Source organism: Doryrhamphus excisus, linkage group LG22 (assembly GCF_037039965.1).
Source record: "Doryrhamphus excisus strain RoL-2023G ecotype Guam linkage group LG22, RoL_Dexc_Guam_v1.1, whole genome shotgun sequence".
In the NCBI taxonomy this organism is placed as follows: Eukaryota; Metazoa; Chordata; class Actinopteri; order Syngnathiformes; family Syngnathidae; genus Doryrhamphus; species Doryrhamphus excisus.
This window is the reverse complement of record NC_136378.1, coordinates 225,544-250,768: the sequence shown is the minus strand read 5'-3', so window position 1 is coordinate 250,768 and position 25,225 is coordinate 225,544. Positions and strand designations below refer to the sequence as shown.

The window sequence follows — 25,225 nt, the reverse complement described above, 5'->3', positions numbered from 1 at the left end:
GCTGGCCAACTAATATGACCCCCCCCCCCCCCCCCCCCACTTTCATAGCCAATACCTGGTGGTGTGGTCATAGCGGTACACACTGTGATGTTCTGATGCTTTGTCACAGCAGCAATAAATCTTTCTATGGGACTGACCTACACCAATCTAACCATCAAACACGAGGCCTGCATCCTGCAGTCCAACCTACAAGCCACCCATCCACCCACGCAGGGGGAGAACATGCAAACTCCACATGGAGATTCCAACCCGGACCTTCCAGATGTCTTGGCTGTGTGGCTAACATGCTAAGCTAGAGAACACTGGTCAATCTTCTCCATGGTTTTATATGCTTCGGGCCCAGTCCAGGGTGGGCCACGGGTTCCCGACCTGAACATGGTCCTGGTATGCGGTAGATCAGTCGTAGAACTGGTCAAAGTCCTCAGAGCCACTTTGCTGATGTGTTGTCACTGGATACGTGTCCACGTTGCAAGATGCAACATCTTGGTGTCCTGAAACGTGCCGTCGGGTTGTGGTACCTTCAGGTTCCTCTTCTGCGCTCCGGTCACTTTCTCTGTCAGCGCAAAGCCAGGTAGAGCAACTTAGTACGGAAGATAGGAGGACCATGCTCGTGTTCTGTTGGGTTGAGTTGGCTTACTGTCTTTTCTTTGATGCGTGTTGAGGTGCAAGGAGATGCTCTATGTCCTCATGGAAAAGCTCACTGGAGTCTTCATCAGATGTTGCTGCTCTTCTGCTTGCCTTCTCCTCATGGGCTGCCTCTTCTGGGACGACATGCTTGTCGAGTCTGAAAGCAAATCCACCTTCTTCACGGCTGCCGCGCGCAGGGAGTCTTACTTGTCTTACTTGGTCTGCAGAGGTGAGATGATGATGTCATCCGAGTCGCTCTCCTCACAGCCCTCCTCTTCATCCACATCCTCTGCTGACGTCTCTTCATCCTCCTCTTCCTCTCTGCTCTCCTCCTTGCTTAGCTCTTCCACATCTCTCTTGCTTCCGCCCATGGACTCCAGATCTCTGCTGCTTTCCCGTTCACACGTGACCTCACGGAGAAAATCATTCTTGCTCTTTGGTGATCCAGCCTGGGACCCTCCCACGTTCCTCCCCGTCCTCCTGATGGTGCTGCTTTTGGGCGAAGAGGAGTCCCCGTCAGACATGTGAGCCGCTGGAGCTGCAGACCTCCTGGATGTTCTGACAGGCAAGCACAGTCTGTAAGAACGCCGTACAGACGGCCGCTGATTGGAGGGGCATCATTAGGGGGGTCACATGACCATACACCATCTTGGGTCTACCAGAGGAGACCACATTTGAACTGTTTGAAGAAAAGTACAAATATCAAAATATATCAAACAATATATGGCAATCTACTAGTCTCTGTACGCTAGGGCCCCGCCCCCACCCACCTAGACAAGGAGACTGTATGACTGACAAAAGGGCTCACTTCGTTCATGCCGTTGTTTTATGGAACAAACAGGCCAGCTGAAAGCAGAGCACACTGCGATATTGATCATCCGCTTCCTTTTCATTGGCTGTGTGATTGATTGGTCAATTGGTCCGGTTCTCTTCTCATTCCATGTGGAAGTGGTACGTTTTTGGCTTCTTTTCCTTCTTCCACACTCTGTTTCAAACACTACGTTTAGAATAAGTCACTAGGAAGGGCTAACTTGTTAGCGTGCTAACTTGCTCTGCTAGCGGCTGCTGTCTTTGTCCCTGCACTGATCCTGTAGCCTTCACAGGGTGATGTTTAGGTGACTATAGGGGTGTTATTTCATGTCTACAGGGCTCTAGTGGTAAAACCTGTGTTTTTAAAGTCACACACAGGTTTTTTTACGTGAACAGTAGAAGACTTGAAGAGTGAGTTGAAGTTAAATGACCATGTCTGGACTAGATGATAAGAATAGAGATATTGCAGCAGTAGTCCAAATGAAGGCTTACTCCTGTGAGCTGTCTCTGTCCAAGGAGGCGCTTCCTTTCTTCCTCTCGTGTTTGGCCTGCCTCAATCTGCTGCTGCCTGCACTTTCACGCTCACTGGATAGACGCACTGTGGAACACACACACGTTTCCAGCCAACCTCGGAACAAACTATAGAAATACTTTTCCTACCTGGTTGTACGTCAAGTTCCTGGGAGGAACGACTGCTCTCTCTACTCCAGCTGCCGCTTGTCCCAGCGTTCACGTAGAGGTGAGCGTGAAGATCAGCCTGATTGGAAGCCCAGCTGGGGGGGCTGTGAGGGGGCCAGCGCTGGCGATGTGATGGCTGAACAAACGTTGACGTAGATGGGGGCGACGTGGGACAGTGGCTTGAGGGGGTGAACGGATGCTTTGCTTGTATCATCCTGTGCTCAACTTCTGTTTTCTCCTGCAGTTGTTTCTGCCAGTAGGGGGCGTTCTCCTCCAAGTACTGCCCGTACTCCAACTGCTGGGGCCAAAAGGCATCAAAAGTGCTGCATTCAGGCTTCTGTGATGTTGAAACGTCTGAAGGCTCTACCCGGGTAGTTTTCATGGCGGCCGTAGCGGACATCATCTCTCTCAGCATGTCCTGCGTTCTGTCAAACTGCTGCAGCAGCTCTTTGTTGTGACGCCGGGCCGCACACTCTCTGCCCTTTAACTCCTGCCAGCGCTCTTGCAGACGCATCATTCGGCTGAAACGTCAAACATTTAACCACAGCCCGCTGACCAAATATGGCCACAAGAATCATACATTCTCATAAAAGATTGTCAGGTCCAGATATGGTAACACAATTGACTCTCGGGAAATGGACAGTGGGGACATACAGTAGTTAAAGGGGACAAGAGTCAAATCAATTTATTCATACAGCCCTTAATCACAAAAGGGCCTCAAAGTAGGTGATAGACGATAGACATCCCCTGAAGAAGATACAATAATACAAATCCGTACCTACATTAAAGGTCCTACCTCTTTCTGTGACCACTTCCTCTCCGGTTTCTAGAAATGTTTGCATTTGTGCCTTTCAGACGACCAAGTGGCAGTAAATCATCCATGGCTGCAGTCATTCAGTGGCCCATGAGAGATTAAGAGGGATTAAGGTCGCTTTGGAGGAGGGGGCAGAGGCAGAAATACCAAATTAAGACGTACATTCAACTCTACATGTGATCAATGTCCAATTTACTGTACTTTGTCACTACTGGACTGCATCATGCTTGGGAAGTGGGAACATCATGAATAAAAGATCAGTTGCTTTGCGGACGTAAATTTTGTAACACCGCTAGCAAAACATTTCCGGGTCTGAGATTTGTACTTTTAACAAACTTTTTGTACACAACACTTTTAGGAGACATTCGGGTTTATATCTTAAGTCGTCCGTCTGTGTATGCGTTGTTGTCTACGTTAATGCATAAGAATATCCCTTTTATAGATTCCTCCGCCCGAGCTGGTGTCGCAGGCCAGCCCGGATGTGACATCACAGCTTCCGCCTCCGTCCAGCCGCAGCAGAAACGATAGAGGTTAGCACAAAGAAAATTGATATTGTTGTTAACTGAATATTTGCCGTTGGAATAGTTTGTTCCAAATGTAACATCTTCCTTGCGGCGCCGATCTATGCTCGATTGGATAAATACGATCGCTTCCTGCTCCGACGGTGCGTCCGTCAAAGCGGTCCTTGCATTGAGTAGAGGCGTACACACCCGGAAGACATGACGAGCTACACCGCCAAGATGTTCGGCAAGGTGGAGAAGATGTGCTCCCACATCCCCGTGCTCCTCAACACCTTCCTGGTCTTCTCCATTACCGGGGAGGTGAGCTACCTGGTGCTGGTCGAGGCGCCGCTGGAGGCGGACCACAAGAAGACGGTGTGGTCCTCATGGTGGAAGTCCATGCACCTGCTGGCTCAGTACTTCATGCTGGGAAACATCTGCTGGAACGCCCTGCTCTTCGTCAGAACCAGCCCCAGCATCAAGGGGGTGTTCTTTGGGGGGGATAGTGTGGGACAGGGATGGAAGTAAGAAGGTTGCAGATATGATATGCTTATTCAAATATTCTAACGTTGCTCATCCCCCTTTTCTAACCTACAGGTATTGTTACACCTGCGAGACGCACACTCCTCCACGCTGCTCCCACTGCTACGACTGCAACGTGTGCGTGCTGCGCCGGGACCACCACTGTGTGTTCTTCGGGCAGTGCGTGGGCTTCCGTAACTACCGTCACTTCCTGAGCTGCTTGCTCTTCATGTGGTCGGGGCTCCTGTACGCCACGCTGATGAATGCCGAGGTCTTCATTGTCATCCTGAAGGAGGGCGTGACCGTACACAGTATCCTGTTGCTGCTCATCCCGTGGATCATGCTGCTTTCAGGTACCGACCTGGCACTGTTCAGGGTGTTCTGGGTGTTTATGCTAACCCACGCCGGGTCACGCTCTCCCCCCAGGCCAGGTCTCTGCACGTGCATTCTCCTTCGCCTTCATCGCTGACACGTGCGTCGTCGGCCTCCTGCTGGTCTCCGCCTTCTTCTTCTTCCATCTCTTCCTGCTTTTCCGAGGACAAACCACCAGGGAGTGGTACTCGTCCCGCAGGCCCTACAACCTCGGACTTTTTGGCAACTTGCGTCAAACATTGGGCAGTCGCTGGTACCTCTGCTGGCTTTGCCCGCTCATCCCGTCGCCGCTACCGGGGGATGGGATCCGCTTCCAGGTGACGGGATCCCTGGAACCTGTCCGGTAATGAGACTTGAAAGTAAGGACTGGACCGTAGTGTTTTACTGGATGGCTTCTTTGAATGTGAGGCTGGACTCTTGGAATCTCCACTCAAAAAAGAAACGTTCCCTCAGAACAATGCAGTGTTCTCGTGGAACACAAGCACTTTTTTTGTGTGATCCATTTAAAATCTTCATCACCACCACACATGAACACTGGTTACCATTCCATTGGGGTGCTGGTGGTGGTGGTGGGGGGGGGGGGGTAAATCCCAGTAGTTAGCACTGAGCCAACACAACATAGCCTGACCATCACAGTGTCCATCAGAGCCAAGTGGACCAGTTGCCTTATTCAAGCTCTTCATTGCACGTTGGCTAGGGTTTTTGGTCTTTGACTGAGTCCACGTACAGCCAAATAGATTTTCTCGGCGCTGCTTCATATCAAGTCAGTATACTTTATGGATTTGTTTTTAGATATTGTTTTCAAAAATGCTGAAATAAATAGTGCATATTGTTCCATTTTGGCTTTGTAGTCATTTTATTATATGCTGAAAATGATTTGAAATACTGAAGAGACATCTTTTTGATCAGGCACTTTGCCATTCAGGGGGTAAGTGGAAGCAACAGAAAAATGACTACTTTTCCTTTGGCTATTTTTAAATATTATAAATTACAAAAATCAGTGTCTGTCAAAATGTACCTTCTTATTTTCTGTTATGTAAGGTTCGTTTATCGGCCACCGACTTCCCCGCCTGAGAGAGAGTTATCCAGTGGGGCAGGAAAGAAAGAGAGAGTTATCCAGTGGGGCAGGAAAGAAAGAGAGAGTTATCCAGTGGGGCAGGAAAGAAAGAGAGAGTTATCCAGTGGGGCAGGAAAGAAAGAGAGAGTTATCCAGTGGGGCAGGAAAGAAAGAGAGAGTTATCCAGTGGGGCAGGAAAGAAAGAGAGAGTTATCCAGTGGGGCAGGAAAGAAAGAGAGAGTTATCCAGTGGGGCAGGAAAGAAAGACGCTGGTAAGTACATTCTTAGGCTCTGCTTACTGACTCCTAGGGGCTAATAAGCAACAACAACATTGAAGCTAGTCAGTCTCAACCAGCAGAAAATAAAAGTCTCGTGAGGCAGACAGTATAGTAATATGATAATATTACTACAGTACACTTTGTATGAAAAGCTTTGCATGATGATGGGATAAACTTGATAGTGCCCTTAGGGGTTCTCAAAAGTTTTTCAGTATACATATGAAATGTCTCAGAAATTGTGTGCAAAATGATTTTTTTTTGGTGCGCACGAATGGGTTGGGGGGTGGCATCAATATGTTGCTTTGAGCCCCCAAGAACCCTTGCCCCGTAGGGCTTAAGAGCGAGTGTACTTTTCGTTTTTTACTTTGGAAATTCTAGACGGTAGTTTATTGACGGCCCCTAAGGAGCCTGCGCGACCACTTGCTTGGACTGTTGAAGCTAACGATCATCTTATTTGTCAAAACTGGGCTTTAAAAAGGAAGAAAATCCTGAGGAACAGACCTACTATCTTCGTTCATGTCTGTTTCTGTCGTGTGAAAGTGTATTTTGTCCTGGAAATGGTTTAAGTGCTAGCTTGGTTTGCTTAGCTTAGCTACATTATCATCATTTTCCCGCTTCTGCTTTGTTTCTTGTTTTGCTGCTCGTTGCTGCTGCTAAAGTTCCTGTTTTTGGTCAAACTTATCTGCCAAATAATGCTGCGTCACTAGTTGTTTCCAGTTGTAAGCCCGTCTTGTGTTGGGTCATTAGGTTTTGTTGCCAGGCAGGACTAAATGGATGTCTCTGAGGACCAAATGTAAGTTTAAGTTTATGTCCCACACAGGGAAGCCTCATTGTACACGGCTGTACTGTACTGCATTTCACCCTTTCCTTTCATTTGTTATTTACACAGGACGCCAGAGGAGATGCTTGACAAACCCTCTGAGCTTGTCCACTCTGACCTTCATGTGAGGCTGGTAGACGAGACCAGCGGACTGCCGGAAGCGGCAGAGCCGCCATCAGAAAGGCAGACCCTGAGGAACGAAGTGAAGGCGTAAGGCTTGCTTTGCTTCCCTGGTGCTGTGCTGACGTTCTGGATGGATGAACTGGACTAGCTAGCTGTATGGTGGTGCTGGAGAGCAGGGCTGGCCGCATCCTGACAAATGAAAGAAGATGCTACACTTACGTACATCTGTTTGGAGAACAAACAGCATGTCATTGTAGGGCTTCTTCGGGCACCAACCGCCATGGTTGTTTGTCTGCAGGGCGGAGGGGGTCGTCACAGATGGCCTGCAGGGGCGAGCCCGGCCTCATGGCTCAAACCTGGGCCGTGATGTTGATGGAAAGGAAAGGAAGACTGAAGATGAGATCCAAGAACTGGTGGGTGTCTGCATGCGTCTGTGTCGGTACGGCCCGTCAAAACATTGGCTGTCAGTGGGAATCTCCTCCTCTGGTGTGCAGGAGAGGGAATCCATGGCGATGAAGGAACTAAATGAGGAACTCATGTCAGAGGTTTGCTTTGTCTACAAGAGCTCAACAGGAGCAAACCCAAGTCAGAGCATGAGTGATGTTTTCAGGTTGAGAGGCTCCGGGAGCAGAGCAAGCAGGACAAGATGAGCTTGAGCAGGTTCAGTGTTGCTATCAGAGCTCTGGAGGTAAAATCCACCATTCTTCTTCTATCCACGTGCACCTCTAGGAGGTGGAAGAATACTCTGGTTCTTTACTCTGTGTGTGTTACCAGTTGTGTGCAGCGGAGGCTCAGATGGGACTGCAGCAACGGGATGAGATGATTGAACAGGTAAACGTCAGACACAAGACAGACTTGGGTTGTTACTAACTACTTTTCCTCACCTGACACGCACGTCTGCTAGAAGAAGCTGCAGTTGAAGCAAGCGGAGGAAACGGTAGAAGAGTACTCCAACATCATCAAGGTAGGTGAGGTCCTGTCAGCAGAGCTGAGCTTTACACGCGTCATTGAATGCATTCTTTAAAGTGTAGGATCTCGTCATGCTTGTCACCATGCTAAGCTAAGGTGTAGGAGTGGAGTGTACATGTTGTGTATCTTCCTTTTCCATTGGACATTCACTTCCCAGAATCTGGTAGGGGTGTGAGCAGATACTTCGATACGAGATGCTGTTAAGAAAAGTATGATGAAAGGATCTCCACTCTTCATGACAATGTTGTCAGGCTTTGATGTGGCGAGGTGGCGTGACACCCCTCCTATCTGGGGCTGTACGACTTGGTCAACGTCTTGACGGTTAGAGCTGGCTCTTTGCTTTCTTTGCAATTGAGGATCTCAGGCTGACCAAGCAGGAGCTGACGAGGCGGTTGGAGGACAGAGAGGATGAGGCGTCACTGTAAGAGAAGCTCAAACAGCATTGACCCAAATATAAGACAATACGTACACTCTTTGATTCGTGGTTGTCGCTTTGTCGCTGGTCTTCAGTGATACTCTCAATGACCCGATGGGAGGAAAGGAGGCATCACATCTTCCCGGGGTGTCTTTGGCAGACGAGCTGAAGCTACTGGCCTCCACGGGGGAGATGGAAGGCCTGTTGGTCCCCTGCCAGGATTCACATCATGTATGACACATTCTAACATTAAAATCGCTACTGGCTTGTGGCTCGCCGCCACCTTTGGCCAGCTCACCGCTGCCGTGCTGTCATTGAGGGGAGGTGTGATGGACAGATGGGCTTGTGTGCAGGAGGAAACCGAGACCAAGGACTCAAGCAGTCCCCCAGTCAAGACTCAAACCAACCAGTAAATATTCCACATGGACACCACGTACAGCCATGGCCACAGGTTTTAAGAATGACACAAGTATTCCTTTCACAAAGCTTCATGGTGGCACTTGGCACAAACTCCGCAATGCCATGAACGTGAAAAGATGAATGCAAAGTCCCCCTTTGTCATGACAATGACCACCATTTCCATAGCATTTCAGCCCTGCCACCAAAGGACCATCTGACAGGGTGTTAGTGATTCTGTGAGTATGTTGACAAGGACAACGGCCGGAGATGACTGGAAGCCTTCAAAAGGGGGCTGCTGCTTGAAATCTTTGATTTCTTTGATGTTAACCATGGTTACCAGCAAGGAAACACCACAGCCATCATTGCTAGAACAAAAACAGCTTGACGGGCATGGCGACCAAACCAAGCGTTTATCAGATCATACGGAACTTCGGGGAGGCAGGTTCAGAAGATGGCCTGCTGTCAAGCAGGGTGCGAAGAAGTCACTTCTCTCCAAGAAGAAGATCAGGGACAGACTGCTACTCTGGAGATCCTGAACCATGAATGCCTTTTCTGGTTGTTTGGGGCATCCACAGAGATGCTGGTCCAGTGTCATGCCAACAGTCAACTCACCCACCGCCGTGAGTAAGAATGGCACCAAAAGCAAGCCTTTTCCAACCACAGAGGTCAGAACTCCGTGCCTTGGGGAACCCCGTAGCAACATCTGACTAAAAGATGGAAAAACATGAAACCGCAAACTTTCATTCTCAAAACTTGTGGCCACAACCACAGAAAGAATCGTCTGCATGTTTCGTTCGTCATTCTCACCCACGTCTCCTCTCTCTGATGTTTGTAGGTGTACACAAGCCAAGACGTGCACCACCCACAAAGCCCTGGTGCTCCTCCTTGTGCTCATCATCACCATTTTGCTTATTGCGGCTGCAGGGAACCTCCCTGTCAACAACCTGTGGAGGAGTGTACACCTGGCACTGCAGCCTTACTGTAGTATGCACTACGGGGCCTTGCCTCCTATATGACACTGCAGCCTTACTGTAGTATGCACTATGGGGCCTTACTGTAGTATGCACTATGGGGCCTCGCCTCCTATATGACACCTGACACTGCAGCCTTACTGTAGTATGCACTATGGGGCCTTACTGTAGTATGCACTATGGGGCCTTACTGTAGTATGCACTATGGGGCCTCGCCTCCTATATGACACCTGACACTGCAGCCTTACTGTAGTATGCACTATGGGGCCTTACTGTAGTATGCACTATGGGGCCTTACTGTAGTATGCACTATGGGGCCTCGCCTCCTATATGACACCTGACACTGCAGCCTTACTGTAGTATGCACTACGGGGCCTTACTGTAGTATGCACTACGGGGCCTTACTGTAGTATGCACTATGGGGCCTCGCCTCCTATATGACACCTGACACTGCAGCCTTACTGTAGTATGCACTATGGGGCCTTACTGTAGTATGCACTATGGGGCCTCGCCTCCTATATGACACCTGACACTGCAGCCTTACTGTAGTATGCACTATGGGGCCTTACTGTAGTATGCACTATGGGGCCTTACTGTAGTATGCACTATGGGGCCTCGCCTCCTATATGACACCTGACACTGCAGCCTTACTGTAGTATGCACTATGGGGCCTTACTGTAGTATGCACTACGGGGCCTTACTGTAGTATGCACTATGGGGCCTCGCCTCCTATATGACACCTGACACTGCAGCCTTACTGTAGTATGCACTATGGGGCCTTACTGTAGTATGCACTATGGGGCCTTACTGTAGTATGCACTATGGGGCCTTGCCTCCTATATGACACTGCAGCCTTACTGTAGTATGCACTATGGGGCCTTGCCTCCTATATGACACCTGACACTGCAGCCTTACTGTAGTATGCACTATGGGGCCTTGCCTCCTATATGACACCTGACACTGCAGCCTTACTGTAGTATGCACTACGGGGCCTTACTGTAGTATGCACTACGGGGCCTTACTGTAGTATGCGGTATGGGGCCTTGCCTCCTATATGACACCTGACACTGCAGCCTTACTGTAGTATGCACTATGGGGCCTTACTGTAGTATGCACTATGGGGCCTTGCCTCCTATATGACACTGCAGCCTTACTGTAGTATGCACTATGGGGCCTTGCCTTGCCTCCTATCTGACACTTAGAAACTTTGCATTCATTCCTTCCTGGTATCACACCTTTCACTGGCATCTTTTACAGTCAATGACACTTTTGGAATTGCAGTGGTTTGTTTGGTCACCTGACCAGTTGTTTGATATGTGAGGTAAGACACTTTCCAGTTGAAGCTTCCATGATGCACTGCATCATAAATCCTGTCCGATGGGCTACATTGTGGTCATCTACAACCCTTCTTCTATTGTTGCATTAGTTTCCAGCTTCCCATCACAGCACCAATCTCTACCTCCGCCAGCCGGAATTGTGTATCCGCCTACTCAAGCCGCCGGTGCCCCCTGGTGGCGTGTAGCATCGCAGCAGCCAAGCGGCTCTTCCCTCACCATCGACGGTGCAACCAGGTGTTTTTTTCTCTAGGAGATGAAAGCAGCCCTTGGGATTGCCATTTCCACGGAGCAGCTGCCTGGAGTCCTGAAGTGCTGAGACCTGAAGTGGAGCCCCCGTTCCCTTCCATCCGCGTAGGACGCCCTGATATCTTGACGGGCTGGTCTGCAGAGAAGACGCCAGAAAAGCCACATGTTGATAGCAACAGGCGGGTTTTGACCGATTTCTCGGCCCAGGGGAGCAGGACCAGGAGGCCCGAGAAGGAGCGGCGGCATGTTGTGAAGGCGGAGGCCGACCGGCGGAATGAAGGCGGCGAGGAGACCGAGGCAGACGCCGCTCCTCCCCCGGCTCTGCGTCGGTGCCGTCGGTCTGTTTGCAGCCGCCTGGGTGTTGCATCTGGGTGACGGTACTGGTGCTTTTCCTGCCCAATAGCATCTCCGGCTGCTGCAGAATATTTTGTTATTTTGTTTTGTTTGTTAAGTACTCGCGACCATTATTATTGCATCCCAATCAGCAGCTGTGATTATCTTAAGATAATTCCACAAATGCCACATAAGGAACGTCTGCTTTACGTCAACTATATTCACAGGCGCCGATGGACCCGCTGGGGATGGTGACATCTTCTTATCCAAAACGGAGGTCGGCACGCACAAAGATAACCAAAGCACAGATGCTACATCCGGTAAGACGTCATCTTATGGACGTTATGGATCTCCATTTGTAATAACAGTAGACAGCGTGAATACATGAATAATGTTCAACTGTTACTGTGCTAAGACTCAACGTTCGCCTCCAAAGATGTGAAGGCACACTGAGCCTTTGAGGGATGCGGTTGCTAGGAAACTGGAGGATGCATCTGGTGCCAATCAGCACCGGTGACCTGCTGATTGGTGTCCCTCTTCATGTTCAACATGTTTGTAGTTGGGCTCATTTTGGTCACAGTGCTACCTTGGCATAACCAGTGCTTTCCACATTTCCCTTCTTTGTCTGTGATGACCGTGGCTGACGTCGTGTTGTGCTAGCATTAGCCATTTAGCATGGAACCAGATGTTGGGAAGATAAAACATAGGTACATCATAGCCGTGTGATTGATCCCATTAATGATGCATTGTATAAAAGTATGGCAGGAACAACATCACATGAAAAGCCCTAAACCAATAGAGAGCCACCAGCCCGCTTGGTGTACCACCATGATGCACATTAGCACTCCAAGGCACCACGTCTTACCTTTATGCCTTCCCACTTAGCATCGGCGTTTGGGAGCAGGTATGAGGGGAAAGGAAAATCCTAATGCATCCATACAACAAGATGCTGCGTTCAATGACCCTAAACAAACTAGGACAAATTGCAGCTCGCATTAAACATTCAAAAATTGTGGGATTTCTAATGAATAGTCCAGGGCAGCTGGGATAGGCTCCAGCACACTCGCAACCCTCGTGCGGATAAGCGGTAGAAAATGAATGAATGAAATGTCATTGAGTTTGCAATTTGTATGAAATGTTTTGACTGTTGGCCTGTTTAGTTATTTTCATTTGTACATTTCATGAAGGAAAGGCGCATTGTGGCAAATCCTTAATAATAATCTTTTCTGAATGTTCCTAAATAGGCTTTTTTTAGTCACATTTAGAATTCAAAACCAGTATCATAAACAAACAAATCTTATTTTGAGCTGACACAAATAAACAAAAACATGTTTGTGTCAGAGTGAGAGGTCTCAATCGCTCACATTCTCTATTTGCTGAGCATTAGTGGACGAGTTTAAGAGCTAATATGCTAATAATAAAGAAAACAGTAATACAAAAATATGCTTGCTGACTGTACTGTTTTAAATAATGGCCATAGTTCCCAAATTGATATCCCTTTACATCCAATGTGATGTCATTATCCTTGTAGTTGCACATCAAATCCTGTAGCACAGAGATTTCCCCTACTTATGTCTGTCATATATAAATATATGTATATGTATACTATAAACACACATACAATATACGTATATACACATATATAGTATACGTATATGCAATCCTGCCATTTGTCGTTGTCTTGTGGTGATGAGGGTGATGTGTTGGTTGAGATAGTAAGAAAAATGATTTGACGGCGCTATGAATGATGGATGCTCTACTACTATCCCTGTTTTTTGTGGTTCAGCCATCAGTGAGTTTCCTGAAGACATTTTCAGCGTGGAGCAGCGGAGACACGGGGCCGTGGTCCTCCATGTTGTGTGTGTGAGTTATCACGTGGCTGACATCAACGACCTACTAGGTTTATTATCCTGCCCTAATCAGCAGAGGCCACGTCTTATCTTCCAGGCTATCTACATGTTTCACGCGCTGGCCATCGTGTGTGACGTTTACTTCGTGCCATCGCTGGAAAAGATCTCCGAGGTTTGTTGTGAGCTTAATGTGACGTAAATCCATCAGGGTCTTGATATGGGTAGAACCCCTTGAGCCAAGCCCGTTTCTGTCCTTTAGAACCTACACCTCAGCCAGGATGTTGCTGGGGCAACCTTCATGGCAGCTGGAAGCTCCGCCCCTGAGCTCTTCACCTCCCTGATTGGTCAGTCTAAGCATAATGTACTCAGGGGTTAGCATCTTCACCTGATGGCTCTGCTGGTCTTCCCGTGCGTGTGGGACCTCTTGGCTCCTCCAAGGGTGATACCCAGGACTGGGAAGTCAGCTAAATGTGTCAGAGATGCTGCAAGGATGAGGGCATGCCTTCCGCATTTCATGATCAAAGATGGTCTCCCGCGTTCCTTTAGGTATTTGTTGAAACCACATGACCGTGTCGCCTGATGGCAAATGGTGAAGCCATCCCAAGGTCGCACTTTCAGAGCATGTCTCACTTCGGTGTGATGTGGAAAAACCTGACCCTCTATTACACCTTCATTTAACTCGTCCTGCCAAGGCCTTGGCCACCTTTTCACCTTCTGCTGTTTGTATTCAATATTTCCCGTCTGCAGGAGTGTTTATCACCAAAGGGGACGTAGGTGTGGGAACTATTGTGGGATCGGCGGTCTTTAACATCCTGGTCATCATTGGCATCTGTGGCATCTTTGCAGGACAGGTCTCACTTCACTCTCTCTCTCACTCTCTCTCGCGCTCGCTCTCTCTTTCTCTCTCTCTCTCTCTCTCTCTCTCTCTCGCTCACACACAGACAAAGCCCAAGCTTTTGTTGCCTGTGAGAAATAACAAGTTTGTGTGTTCCCTCTCCAGCCGATCTCTCTGAGCTGGTGGCCTCTGTTGCGCGATGCCGTCTTTTACATCTTGTCCATCATCGTGCTCATCCTGGTAAGACATCCCAGCAGCACATTCTTCCAATGTTTTCACCCTACACGGTACCACTCCTGCTGGAGCTCCCCGGCAGCACACAAAGCTTTTCTGGCTGCGTCTGATTGGCTTCTCTGTCTTGCTGGCAACTTGCAGGTGATCTACGATGAGAAAGTCCAGTGGTAGGAGTTTTGGATATGAGCTCCATTTTACACGTTCCATCAGTTGATTGGTCAGCGTGTGCGTGTAAATGTTGCAGGTGGGACACCATTGTCCTGATCTCCATGTATGGGATATACATCATCATCATGAAGTAAGTCACTTTCCTCACCTTCACCTTCTTTCAGGCAGACGTGTTTGTCCAGCAACAAGTTCTACTGCATCTATTTCTATCGCTTCTATTCTATTTCATCATTCATCAAAGCACAAAAAGATGATGATTAGCATCAACTTTGCTCCTCTTTCCTGTTGTAGCTGTTTTTCTTTTCACATTCCAAATAGTTCAACTTTCCTCCTAATCTTTGGAGATGTTTGCTTGATTTGATTCCAAAATTCTTACTTATATTCCAACTTAAAAAATGATATATACACATACATATACTGTATTTTCCAGACTAGAAGGCGCACTTTTTTTTTCATTGTTGGCTATTCCTGGGACTTATAGTCCAGAGCAACGTATAAATGAACAAACTGTTTATGTTACATAAACACCGGACACCTTTTTTGTTCATGTTTATTTTTTGTGTAGCTGAATAAGCATAGTGTTAGCATATCTTAGCACGGTAGCCAGGGTCCGGGCTGTATTGCGGTATCAGCGTGTCCTTTGTGTTTAGGTTCAACGGGTCTCTGTGCAGCCTGGTAGAGCGACACTGCAGCCGGACGGGTCAGCCGTGTCTGAGCAGCCTGCGCCGCGCCACGGCGGTGGGGGACACTGCGGACGGCGATGCTGACACGGTGCCGCTGAAGTCGGGTATGTATGTCTGTCATGGTTCCCCCAGGAACGTCCACCAGAACTGGGCTGCTTCGAGTACTCTGCTCTCTTAGCTTCTTTTCCTTTTCGTCCCACCAACATCTGGGTCAGACGCTTGCGCGGTGGCCGCTCCAGAATTGAGCGTTGTGATGGTGGATGAGCTGCTCAACCTGCATCCCCACCAGCTCACGTTCTCAGAGGCAAGCCTCCGCCTTCTCATCACCTCGCATTTCCCCCCCTACACCCGCCTGCGCATGGCAGGACGCATGGTCATCAACGAGGTACATTGCACGCACTTGCACCCTTGCACTCACTTCCTCGCTCTGGCTGCTGGGCCGCTACATTGCTAGTGGAGGAAAGCCGTGGATGGGTGGATGGATGGATGGATTGGGCGGGTGGTTGGGTTGGTGGATGAGTGGTTGAGGTTGGATGGATCGTCCACCACGTTGCCAGATGTGTGTGTGTCCACCTGGTCTTGACATGCTGAGAGAGAGGCAAAGGTCTTCTTAAGACATCGTGAGCGGTCCAGTCGCCATCCCTATCCTTCCATCCTTCCATCATGTTGCCACCCAGGTGGATGTATGGAAAACTGTTGGATAAGTCACAGTATTGCTAAAGTACAAGCACCAAACAATTCTATACTAATAAAAATCCAAAGCAGCCACAAATAGAATTCATTTCCAATCCATCATTTCCCGTGCAGGTCTAACACGTCATCTCTGCTCCTGGACACGCCCACACTTGCTGTCACTCCGGCATGAAGTTTGCAGCTCCGCTTGCTTGACCTCACTTGCTCCGCTTCTCACAGAGACAGAGGCTGATCCGGGATCAGGTCAGCGCCAAAGAGGGAGGTGCGTCATCGGATGACGGATCCGGCACCGGGGGTGCGTGGGGGAGAGAGAACGGGTCGGCTGCCGAGGCAGACGCTCGGGCGTCGGACGTGGAGAGACGGCAGGGCAAGGAGACGGAGCGAGAGGTCGCGGGCCGAGCCAAAGAGGAAGAGGATGAAGAGCCGGGCGGCGAGGAGCAGAATAGAGAATTCAAACCTTTCATCCTGCCGGGTGAGCATGGACCAGCGAAGCCTCCCATCCAACCCTGATGATGACTAGCTAACTGTCGTGTGTCAGACGGCTGCTGCGTGCGCGTCAAGTGGCTGCTCTCCTGGCCAATCAGCCTCCTGCTGCACTGCACCGTACCCGACTGTACCCTTCCACAGTGGGAGCACTGGTACCTGCTCACCTTCCTCACCGCCACCCTCTGGATCGCCCTCTTCTCCTACCTCATGGTGTGGATGGTACGACACGCACGCACCCGTACACACACACCCGTACATGTACACACACACACACACACACACACACGGTCCTCTTCACAGGTGACCATCATCAGCTACACTCTGGGGATTCCAGAGGTCATCATGGGGATCACCTTCCTGGCGGCCGGCACGAGCGTACCCGACTGCATGGCCAGTCTCATCGTCGCCCGTCAGGGTGTGTGCTCCTGCCAGGACGCCCTCACGCACCACTCCCAATTACTGAGCGTCGTACTAGCATCCCCGTATTCTCCTGCAGGCCTGGGCGACATGGCCGTGTCCAACTCCATTGGCAGTAATATCTTTGACGTGCTGCTGGGCCTGGGCTTCCCCTGGGCGCTCCGAACGCTCATCGTCAGCTACGGATCCGTGGTAAGATCAGTGAAAATGTACAAAGCTTCTCAAGGAGGAAAGTTGAAATATTCATATTATGGCAAATGTTCACAAATATCCAAAGTTCCAAAGTTGATATGAGTACTGTATTGTACTGTCTTATACTATATTATACTGGTATACTGTTATGGGACTAAGCTCAGCCGAAAGATACACTATATAGCATCCATACATGCATGCATGCGTTTCTTTATGAAATATCTACATTGGATATTTTCATTTGGTGTTTTTCTTTCAGGTGCCAATCAACAGCAAGGGCCTGGTTTACTCCGTTCTCCTCCTCTTGGCCTCAGTTACGCTGACCGTAAGCCATACCGTCTCTCCTTCACCTCCTCTCCTCGTCCTCACGTGCCCTCTTCTCCATCTAGGTCCTGTGCGTCCATCTAAACCGCTGGAAGTTGGACCGCAGGCTGGGCCTTTGGCTCATCGTGTTTTACGCCATCTTCCTACTCTGTGCTATCCTCTTTGAAAGGCTGTAGAGCACCCCCCTCCCCCCTGCCCCCACGTGCTCTTGTCACTGGGTGGATCTCGTACCTCTGGTCTTAAAAGCTCCCTTTTGATATGAATGAGTATTTAGCATGTTCTTGTACCTCCACACACAGGTTGCTAAAGTACACTGAATTCTACCTGCTGTGCTTCATACGTCACGTACTTGCTTTTCCTTGCACTTCCTTTGCCACACCTGATCATCTTTTGTGTGTTGCACTGCCGATAGCTGCACTAAGGGTGGAGGGTGGGGGGGGGGGGACTTTTCCATGCTCTGAATAGGACAAACATGTTTACAAAGTGTTGGAACATCTGTATCAGGAAGGGGTGCTGGCAACATTAAAAGCCTGTGTTACATTGGTATTCTTTCTTCTCAGCTGCTGATTGGACCACTGAAGCTGCCAGAGGGACTGAAGATGGGTTTTATAGTTTCACATTACCATGAATTCTTTACTGAATTTACAGTTGCAATACTTGTATTTATAGACGTCTGGTGTAGCTGTCGTTACTGCCACCTAGCGACTACAATACTACATAGCACTTGTATTTATAGACGTCTGGTGTAGCTGCCGTTGCTGCCACCTAGCGACTACAATACTACATAGCACTTGTATTTATAGACGTCTGGTGTAGCTGCCGTTGCTGCCACCTAGCGACTACAATACTACATAGCACTTGTATTTATAGACGTCTGGTGTAGCTGTCGTTGCTGCCACCTAGCGACTACAATACTACATAGCACTTGTATTTATAGACGTCTGGTGTAGCTGTCGTTGCTGCCACCTAGCGACTACAATACTACATAGCACTTGTATTTATAGACGTCTGGTGTAGCTGCCGTTGCTGCCACCTAGCGACTACAATACCACATAGCACGTTTGACTGACAGATCCTAGTCTACCACCAAACGGCCATCATTTACTTCTATATATATATATATATATGTGTATATATATGTGTGTGTTTATATATGTCATTTACGGAGCAAATATCTGCAGATGATGTTGTGAACTTTCAGCATTGAAAGTGACCAATCCAACCAGACGCTGGAGCAGGGAACTCTACTGCCCCCAACAGGCGTGACGATGAAGCGCTCAGGTCAGTACTGATGTGAGGTGAGTACTCGTACATTTGTGTACTACAATGACTGAAATGTAGATGTATTTTCCAAAGGAAAAGTGATGTTTATTTCAGTCTGGCTAGTCGGCTTTGTCACTGAAGTAAGAAAAAATAAAAATGGTACAACAAAGTACATCATCTTACAAATACTCAAAATGGAGGTCTAACATATTTGAAGAGGCAAATGAACTCCAAACATGGAACAAAAAGGTACAAAGACAGTACATAGAAGGTCAAAGGAGCCGTGTAGGTGGTAGAAGTCATCACCATACTTTACAAAACCGGACTAGAAAAGTCTCCCCATAGTGGAATGGAATAATACATCACATATCTTTTCAAATATATATGAAGTAGAATGATGCGTTGATTGAGCTGCTGTTGGCAATGATGTCACACGAGTGGTTTCTACGTCTCTGGTAGAAGTACATGCCTCTGTGGTAATACTTCTTACTGAACTAACACCAGGCTACAATATGCAACACAGAGGCTGTCTCATGAGACGTTCAAAGTATGCAACACAGAGGCTGTCTCATGAGACGTTCAAAGTATGCAACACAGAGGCTGTCTCATGAGACGTTCAAAGTAAGACCATATGGGCTCCCTTTGCTGGAGAAATACCAGTAAAACACCATAGTACACTCCTATTACCAGGCCTGTGTACAGTACACTGATACGCGGCAGTATACTGTCTCCGATGAGGCCAGTACAGTTTGATACGTCATAGTATACTGTCTGAGAGTAGCGTGGTAGATGCTAGTATACTGTCTGAGTAGAGTGCGATAGATGATAGTATACTGTCTGAGAGCAGCGTGGTAGATGCTAGTATACTGTCTGAGTAAAGTAGAGGGTGGTAGATGCTAGTACATTGTGTATGAGTAGAGCGTGGTAGATGCTCGTATGTTGTCTACGAGTAAAGTAGAGTGTGGTAGATGCTAGTACATTGTGTATGAGTAGAGTGTGGTAGATGCTAGTACATTGTGTATGAGTAGAGTGTGGTAGATGCTAGTACATTGTGTATGAGTAGAGCGTGGTAGATGCTCGTATGTTGTCTACGAGTAGAGTGTGGTAGATGCTAGTATATTGTGTATGAGTAGAGGGTGGTAGATGCTAGTACATTGTGTATGAGTAGAGGGTGGTAGATGCTAGTACATTGTGTATGAGTAGAGGGTGGTAGATGCTAGTACATTGTGTATGAGTAGAGCGTGGTAGACGCTCGTATGTTGTCTACGAGTAAAGTAGAGTGTGGTAGATGCTAGTATATTGTGTATGAGTAGAGGGTGGTAGATGCTAGTATATTGTGTATGAGTAGAGGGTGGTAGATGCTAGTACATTGTGTATGAGTAGAGGGTGGTAGATGCTAGTACATTGTGTATGAGTAGAGCGTGGTAGATGCTCGTATGTTGTCTACGAGTAAAGTAGAGTGTGGTAGATGCTAGTACATTGTGTATGAGTAGAGTGTGGTAGATGCTAGTACATTGTGTATGACTAGAGTGTGGTAGATGCTAGTACATTGTGTATGAGTAGAGGGTGGTAGATGCTAGTACATTGTGTATGAGTAGAGTGTGGTAGATGCTAGTACATTGTGTATGAGTAGAGCGTGGTAGATGCTCGTATGTTGTCTACGAGTAAAGTAGAGTGTGGTAGATGCTAGTATATTGTGTATGAGTAGAGGGTGGTAGATGCTAGTATATTGTGTATGAGTAGAGGGTGGTAGATGCTAGTACATTGTGTATGAGTAGAGGGTGGTAGATGCTAGTACATTGTGTATGAGTGTTTACCGCCGGTGTTTGCCTGACATTTCTATCCAGTAAGAGGTACACGGCATGAGCTAAACGTGTCAGAGCTTTGTTGATGACAAAACCCCAGAATGGATCAAAGTACACAAAAGCCACTAGAAAGTCCACTAGAACAATAACATTAATCCTAATTCTCTCAAACGTAGTCCGCATCCGGCAAGTAAACGCTCCACAGTGCAGATAATTAGCTGTGATGCTACTCCCATGGAGACAGCTGTTGCTATGGTTACAGCACATACGTGTGCAGCAGCCCAAGACGGTATGCCCGGGAGGTTGGCCGTTCCGTTGATCCGCACTTGAACTGATCTGAGGTCTGTTTTGTTTGGTCCCCCCCCCCCCCCCCCTGTGTAGATATGGAATCCTGCTGCTGAGCTACATTTCAACAGAAGCTGTCCTTTAGAGAGGCGGCCTGCCGTGCGAGGGGGGGCTAACTGGGGCGGCGTCACTCGGAGGCGAGGTTCTGGTTCTGCTGGTAGATGGAGGCTTTGTCCTTGAGCAGAGCCAGGCACAGGTGGCAGCTCCAGCTCCCTGCAAACACACGCGTGTTCAAAACCACATCTCAACTTCAAGCTCAGCGCCGCCTTACCCTCGGGAGGCTCGGTCATGGGGGGGGAAAGGCAGTACATGTGGTAGCCTCGGTCACAGTCGTCACAGAACAGCAGCTGGTCCTGCAGAGAGAAACATTTGGCAGGTTGGGAAAGCAAAGCTGCTTCACTGCAGACACTCCCCATCAACACCTGAAAGATGCCGGGAATTCCTCTTCTAAACGCAACACGGAGACATGGCACAAGCACTGAAGCTGAAGGCCAGAGCTCCAGAACTTCTTTACACCCGTCCCAGACAGAAATGACATGGAGGTAAAGGAGTGAGTGATGAGGACCATCAAGGGAGAAGAAGACTTCCCATATGCCATGTTTCTTATCTCCTGCTCATTTTGGACGGCCCCCCTGGTGGCCTTTTTTGGAAGAGCCTATTTCACATCAGTCAAATCTTCTTTTGACAGAAGCTCCTTAGGATGCAACAGCCTCCACGTCCATCCTTGAGAGGCAGCATTTCGGAGAAGATCGGAAGAAGGAAGACGGCATTCCCAGCCAAGAGAAAGCCAAGTGTAGCAGTGCTGTCGCTAAGACTAAACGTTAGCCCCCAGGAAGGACCAAATGCCTTCTGACTTTCCAGAGAAGCAGAGTAGCGTGCTCACGTCATTCTCCGAGGTGCCGCACACGTTGCAGCACTTGCACTCGATGCACTGCCAGCGGTAGGTCTTGACGGCCGCCATCATCACGGGCGTGAACTGCAGACACGTCGGGTGGCCTGTGGGGCGCATGTGAGCAGACGTGAGCCTGAACGCGTCCGACTTGGACAGCACGGTAGCCGTGGAGGCAAAAGACCCCTACCCGAGCGTCCGCAGTCCGAGCAGGACACAAGCTCCTCCGATTGGCCGGTCTTCTGGTTCATGGTGGAGTCTCCCAGACAGAAGTCGCAGTAATCGTTGGGCAGCGCCAGGCCATTGGGACCCTTCTTATTGGCTGCTGGACACAAGCAGGAAAGACAGGAGGTCATCAATGAGTATCCCGTGGGCTGGATGCCGTACGATGCTGTATGTGATACAGGAGCCACTAAGGCAGTATTTCCCAAGGAGTTGTCAAGCAGCTGCTGTGAGGTGAGGTGAGCTTTAGCGTGGATAAAAGGAAAGATGGACGTACTTTACGGCACGGAGTCTACCACTAACACGGACAATGAGATGACAATGTGGAGCCAATGAGGAAGTGATTCTCCAGATGCATGCACCCCCCATCTCTCCCTCTTGAGAGTGACTCACTCTTCTGCTCCTCAGGCTGGCGAGGAGTGGGTGGTGCCTCGATCTCCTCGCGGTCCTCGCCCTCCTCCTCGGCCAGGTGAGAATGTGTATAGTGGTAGCTGAGGCCCGGACGGTTCTTGTAGCGCTTCCCACAGACTGACACACACACACACACACACACACACACACACACAGTCATAGAGAAGGTTACAGTGATGCTGGAAGGACCATCTCCCCCAAAGATCCATGTGTCAGGTGTAACCAGGAAGGTGTTAATCCTTCCTCCCGTCCTGCACGTCCATTTATCCAAACAGCAGAGGAGAGCACTGATGCTAACAAAGGGTTGGGGGGCTGGGGGGTCTTTCTAGACTTAGGTTCCAGAAGGAATCTTTCAGGTAGCATCAAGCTGGACGTTGGTGGTCTTTCGGGGGAAAGCTGGAGAAGATGGTTTTACTCACTGTCGCAGGCGTAAGGTTTGTCTCGCTCCTCCAGAGCTGCAGCTGCAGCCTCGCTTTTCTTCTTGCCGTTCTTGTCGCTGCGTCCCTAAAGAAGCGGCGAGGAGACACGTCTTGTTGCGCGGATACAAACACGGGAGAGATGCTTTCAAGGGACGCCACTCACTTTGGATTTACTCTTGCCCCGCCTCTTGGGGGTCTCGTCCTCAAAGTCTTCATCGTCCAAGTCATCCAGGTAGTCATCGTGGTCCAAGACTCTCTGCGGCGAGAAACATGCTGTTCAACAACCTTTCTAGCATTTTCAAGGTCACCTTACATATTCCTAAAAGACCTTGTGCTTTGTCACATGATCATTCATTCCTCTCCCCATCAGGCCAGACCACACGCTGACATGACAGGGTGGTGGCAGCGTTGCCATGGAGACCACATCAGCGCTACTATCGACTGCACTCTTATCGTGCCGCTTTTTCTCTAACCTTCTTCCTGAAATGTGATACCTTCCCTCCCAAGCGCCACCGGCTGGTTATTTTTAAAGCATTCGTCCTTGAAGATTCCAGCCACTGAAATCCTGTTTTAGTCGCCATGTTTGGACTTTGGCCATTACAGTTTGACGGAGAGATGCTGGTGGCCTGACCTTGCGGACGCGTCCAGAAGACGTGTGCGTGGCCGCAGAGCTGGCAGGGGGCTCGGCGGTGGCCGCATCGTCCTCGGGACCACGGACGTCCGCCACGCCGCTCCTCCTGTCCACGGGCTCGCCCTTGAGCAAAGCCTCCAGACTGCTGCCGTCCACCGCCCCCAAGGCGTCGCGCTTCAGACCCAGCTCTAAATCTGCTGCACGCACACGCCAAGTCAACATGCATCATGAGCGTCTGACTGAGATGTGCTCGATGCTTTCTACAGGACGTGTGCTGATACCTGCTTTGAGAGGGGGGAAAGCCAGGCGGGGATCCTCAGGCGGGTGAGAGCGTCGTTTCTTCCTCCAGCGACGAGCCGGGTAAGTGTACAGCTGACCTGGAGCCACACCTGCCCAACACACGCAAGACCAACACTTGGCATACCATGGCGTGCGGCTGCTCCAAATATCTGTATATCTATCTCCAAATAAATCTGCAGTAATTCTACAAGAATAAAGTCAAAATGTGAAGGGGGGGCATGAGGAAAAATATTTTATGAGCAGTAAATTGTAGTATTAAAGAAACAATATGTTTAAGTTGTAAAACTTTCAAAAACAAACAAAATAAGTTGACGTTTGTCCACGAATAAAATCAGAATTGAATTTCCAATAAGAAATTTTACGTCGTTGAAAAATCACAAATAAAACGGCAGAAATGGGGGAAAAAAGCCAAAATATGAAGAGAAAAAGGCTTCATCCAATTTGAGGAGAACACAGGAGGAAAAGGACGGTCATTTTCACAGCTTCGTTGAAACAATACAGACAAAAGCAAGTGTTTTGGGTGAATGGTGCGGTCCAAACATGCCTGCGCTCCGATGCCTCTTCTCCATCCAGATGTAGCAGTTGGACTGAGCCACGCCGGTCTGCGAGTCCAGGAAGGGCATCAGGATGCTGCGCTCGGCACACAGGCGGGCATTGTAGCTGTGGCATTGCTCCATGGCATCGCGGTAGTACTGCTCCCCGAGCCTGCAACACAATCACGGATGACACGCAAGGCTCCCTCGGGGTCGTTCGGCACATCTGACGGAAACGTGTTGCCGGCGGTGTGGACCACTTTGTCCCTCCCGTGTTGCTCAGCGGCATAGCGGTAGACGCCACGGCGAACCGTCCCCACGTCGTTCGGAAGGCTGCAGTAGTAACCGGTTTGATTGGAAGAAGCGAATAAAGCTTCCCGGATCCCAACAGTACCACCGTAGGGACGCCGGAACAAAAGGTTGATTGTTAGCTCGTCTCGTCAATGCGAAACGCCCGCCGAACAAGACCCGTTTATGATATATTTATGATATATACAGTCGAGGACCAACCAAGTGGCCGAGTTAAGGTAGCGGGGGTGTTTGTTCTTCAAGTTCCATCTGCCTTGTAGGTTTCATCGGCTAATATCTGCCCGCTAACCGCTAACAAGCTAACCTTAGCGCCGAAGAGAATGTTATTCTCTCGGGACACATTTTCCATCCGAAGACGTACACGCCAGCTTTGTGTTTTCCCAAAGTTTGCATACACCTAATCGTTGATCCGGAATCATTTCGGAGCGGCGCGGACGTCGTTTTTCTTTCCCGAATGAAATAAAAAGGCAAACTTACACTTTCACAACACTGTCGACGGCCGCCGCCATGTTTGCTTAGCGCAGATGTGTGGCTTGCCACTGCGCGTGCGCACTGTGCTCAGCGGCGCAAATCCAATGCGGCACACCAAACATCTTTACTATTAATGAAAGACTTTTAAGACAATTTATCATCTTTTGCTGTGGTACAATTTCATTATTATTGCCTGCACATCAAACTTGTGGAGTAGCATTTGCACTGTCAAGTTTAAAGACAATGGCATTGTTGGGGGGGGGGGGGTGACATAACAAATGGCGACAAGCTGTGATGAGCAGTTTTCTGTAGCCTACATTGACATTACATTGTGCAGCTGCCCTTCTCGGCTCTGGTGAGTTGCAGAGCCATCCCCCCATCCTTCCCGGGTGCACTCCTGGAAAGTACCTTTGTCCACTTTGGTGATGTCCTACCTGACTGCACTGCTGTTCACTGAAGGAGTGAATCCAGACA

At 49.1% G+C, this 25,225-nt stretch overlaps 5 protein-coding genes across 19 annotated transcripts; 3 read left to right on the top strand and 2 right to left on the bottom strand.

Annotated features, from left to right (window-relative positions):
* Window positions 1-32: 32 nt before the first annotated feature.
* Window positions 33-3,602, bottom strand: LOC131110094 (uncharacterized). Of its 3 annotated transcripts, none has more exons than XM_058062787.2 (7): window positions 2,912-3,599; window positions 2,483-2,636; window positions 2,098-2,413; window positions 1,930-2,035; window positions 844-1,185; window positions 638-784; window positions 33-553 (listed from the first exon to the last, which is right to left on the bottom strand). In XM_058062787.2, the coding sequence occupies exons 1-7, from the start codon at window positions 3,007-3,009 to the stop codon at window positions 397-399; spliced, it is 1,320 nt and encodes a 439-aa protein (XP_057918770.2). In that variant the 5' UTR covers window positions 3,010-3,599; the 3' UTR covers window positions 33-396. The 3 variants fall into 3 exon arrangements, with proteins under 3 accessions (XP_057918770.2, XP_057918771.2, XP_078644232.1); XM_058062788.2 differs by having other exon boundaries at window positions 2,098-2,410; window positions 2,912-3,594; XM_078788106.1 differs by having other exon boundaries at window positions 2,098-2,636; window positions 2,912-3,602.
* Window positions 145-4,940, top strand: zdhhc24 (zDHHC palmitoyltransferase 24). The gene is made up of 3 exons (XM_058062792.2): window positions 145-3,953; window positions 4,027-4,304; window positions 4,378-4,940. Exons 1-3 carry the CDS (start codon window positions 3,649-3,651, stop codon window positions 4,668-4,670), a joined length of 876 nt encoding a protein of 291 aa, XP_057918775.2. The 5' UTR covers window positions 145-3,648; the 3' UTR covers window positions 4,671-4,940.
* Window positions 4,941-5,492: 552 nt separating this feature from the next.
* LOC131110095 (uncharacterized) lies at window positions 5,493-9,478 on the top strand. 4 transcript variants are annotated; one of them, XM_058062790.2, is made up of 12 exons: window positions 5,493-5,652; window positions 6,406-6,451; window positions 6,548-6,688; window positions 6,900-7,014; window positions 7,096-7,146; window positions 7,212-7,289; window positions 7,376-7,432; window positions 7,506-7,565; window positions 7,927-7,991; window positions 8,081-8,216; window positions 8,339-8,394; window positions 9,220-9,478. In XM_058062790.2, exons 2-12 carry the CDS (start codon window positions 6,429-6,431, stop codon window positions 9,398-9,400), a joined length of 963 nt encoding a protein of 320 aa, XP_057918773.2. In that variant the 5' UTR covers window positions 5,493-5,652; window positions 6,406-6,428; the 3' UTR covers window positions 9,401-9,478. The 4 variants fall into 4 exon arrangements, with proteins under 4 accessions (XP_057918773.2, XP_057918774.2, XP_078644348.1 ...); XM_058062789.2 differs by lacking the exon at window positions 5,493-5,652 and adding an exon at window positions 6,090-6,176; XM_058062791.2 differs by lacking the exon at window positions 5,493-5,652 and having other exon boundaries at window positions 6,049-6,451; window positions 7,509-7,565.
* A 1,174-nt stretch (window positions 9,479-10,652) lies between these two features.
* LOC131110090 (sodium/potassium/calcium exchanger 3-like) lies at window positions 10,653-18,315 on the top strand. Of its 5 annotated transcripts, none has more exons than XM_078788337.1 (17): window positions 10,653-11,315; window positions 11,499-11,591; window positions 13,058-13,134; window positions 13,219-13,293; window positions 13,381-13,465; window positions 13,869-13,972; window positions 14,122-14,196; window positions 14,332-14,357; window positions 14,435-14,488; window positions 15,009-15,145; window positions 15,257-15,426; window positions 15,954-16,206; window positions 16,273-16,439; window positions 16,555-16,635; window positions 16,717-16,829; window positions 17,089-17,154; window positions 17,219-18,315. In XM_078788337.1, exons 1-16 carry the CDS (start codon window positions 11,213-11,215, stop codon window positions 17,150-17,152), a joined length of 1,677 nt encoding a protein of 558 aa, XP_078644463.1. In that variant the 5' UTR covers window positions 10,653-11,212; the 3' UTR covers window positions 17,153-17,154; window positions 17,219-18,315. The 5 variants fall into 5 exon arrangements, with proteins under 5 accessions (XP_078644463.1, XP_078644462.1, XP_057918757.2 ...); XM_058062774.2 differs by having other exon boundaries at window positions 10,656-11,315; window positions 16,521-16,635; window positions 17,219-18,298; XM_058062773.2 differs by having other exon boundaries at window positions 10,657-11,315; window positions 15,257-15,345; window positions 16,521-16,635; window positions 17,219-18,298.
* Window positions 18,316-19,294: 979 nt separating this feature from the next.
* dpf2l (D4, zinc and double PHD fingers family 2, like) lies at window positions 19,295-24,840 on the bottom strand. Of its 6 annotated transcripts, none has more exons than XM_058062781.2 (11): window positions 24,758-24,840; window positions 23,983-24,143; window positions 23,420-23,527; window positions 23,139-23,335; window positions 22,671-22,763; window positions 22,508-22,592; window positions 22,071-22,205; window positions 21,646-21,780; window positions 21,450-21,562; window positions 20,838-20,919; window positions 19,295-20,779 (listed from the first exon to the last, which is right to left on the bottom strand). In XM_058062781.2, exons 1-11 carry the CDS (start codon window positions 24,787-24,789, stop codon window positions 20,694-20,696), a joined length of 1,227 nt encoding a protein of 408 aa, XP_057918764.2. In that variant the 5' UTR covers window positions 24,790-24,840; the 3' UTR covers window positions 19,295-20,693. The 6 variants fall into 6 exon arrangements, with proteins under 6 accessions (XP_057918764.2, XP_057918765.2, XP_057918766.2 ...); XM_058062782.2 differs by having other exon boundaries at window positions 21,646-21,777; XM_058062783.2 differs by having other exon boundaries at window positions 23,139-23,332.
* Window positions 24,841-25,225: the final 385 nt, after the last annotated feature.

Bases quoted from the DNA above. Each gene is read 5' to 3' on its own strand.
- LOC131110094 (XM_078788106.1), bottom strand. From the start codon at position 3,009: ATGACTGCAGCCATGGATGATTTACTGCCACTTGGTCGTCTGAAAGGC. The intron at 2,036-2,097 runs GTAGGAAAAGTA...TGTGTTCCACAG, and splicing joins GGAACTTGACGTACAACCAG to TGCGTCTATCCAGTGAGCGT. The intron at 554-637 runs GTAAGCCAACTC...TTGCGCTGACAG, and splicing joins CACGCATCAAAGAAAAGACA to AGAAAGTGACCGGAGCGCAG.
- zdhhc24 (XM_058062792.2), top strand. From the start codon at position 3,649: ATGACGAGCTACACCGCCAAGATGTTCGGCAAGGTGGAGAAGATGTGC. The intron at 3,954-4,026 runs GTAAGAAGGTTG...TCTAACCTACAG, and splicing joins AGTGTGGGACAGGGATGGAA to GTATTGTTACACCTGCGAGA. The intron at 4,305-4,377 runs GTACCGACCTGG...CTCTCCCCCCAG, and splicing joins GTGGATCATGCTGCTTTCAG to GCCAGGTCTCTGCACGTGCA.
- LOC131110095 (XM_058062790.2), top strand. From the start codon at position 6,429: ATGGATGTCTCTGAGGACCAAAT. The intron at 7,433-7,505 runs GTAAACGTCAGA...CACGTCTGCTAG, and splicing joins GGGATGAGATGATTGAACAG to AAGAAGCTGCAGTTGAAGCA. The intron at 7,992-8,080 runs GTAAGAGAAGCT...GCTGGTCTTCAG, and splicing joins AGAGAGGATGAGGCGTCACT to TGATACTCTCAATGACCCGA.
- LOC131110090 (XM_078788338.1), top strand. From the start codon at position 11,213: ATGAAGGCGGCGAGGAGACCGAGGCAGACGCCGCTCCTCCCCCGGCTC. The intron at 11,316-11,498 runs GTACTGGTGCTT...CTATATTCACAG, and splicing joins GGTGTTGCATCTGGGTGACG to GCGCCGATGGACCCGCTGGG. The intron at 16,830-17,088 runs GTAAGATCAGTG...TTTTTCTTTCAG, and splicing joins TCGTCAGCTACGGATCCGTG to GTGCCAATCAACAGCAAGGG.
- dpf2l (XM_058062781.2), bottom strand. From the start codon at position 24,789: ATGGCGGCGGCCGTCGACAGTGTTGTGAAAGT. The intron at 22,206-22,507 runs GTGAGTAAAACC...TGTGTGTGTCAG, and splicing joins CAAACCTTACGCCTGCGACA to TCTGTGGGAAGCGCTACAAG. The intron at 20,920-21,449 runs GTGAGCACGCTA...TTCTCTCTGCAG, and splicing joins GCGGCACCTCGGAGAATGAC to GACCAGCTGCTGTTCTGTGA.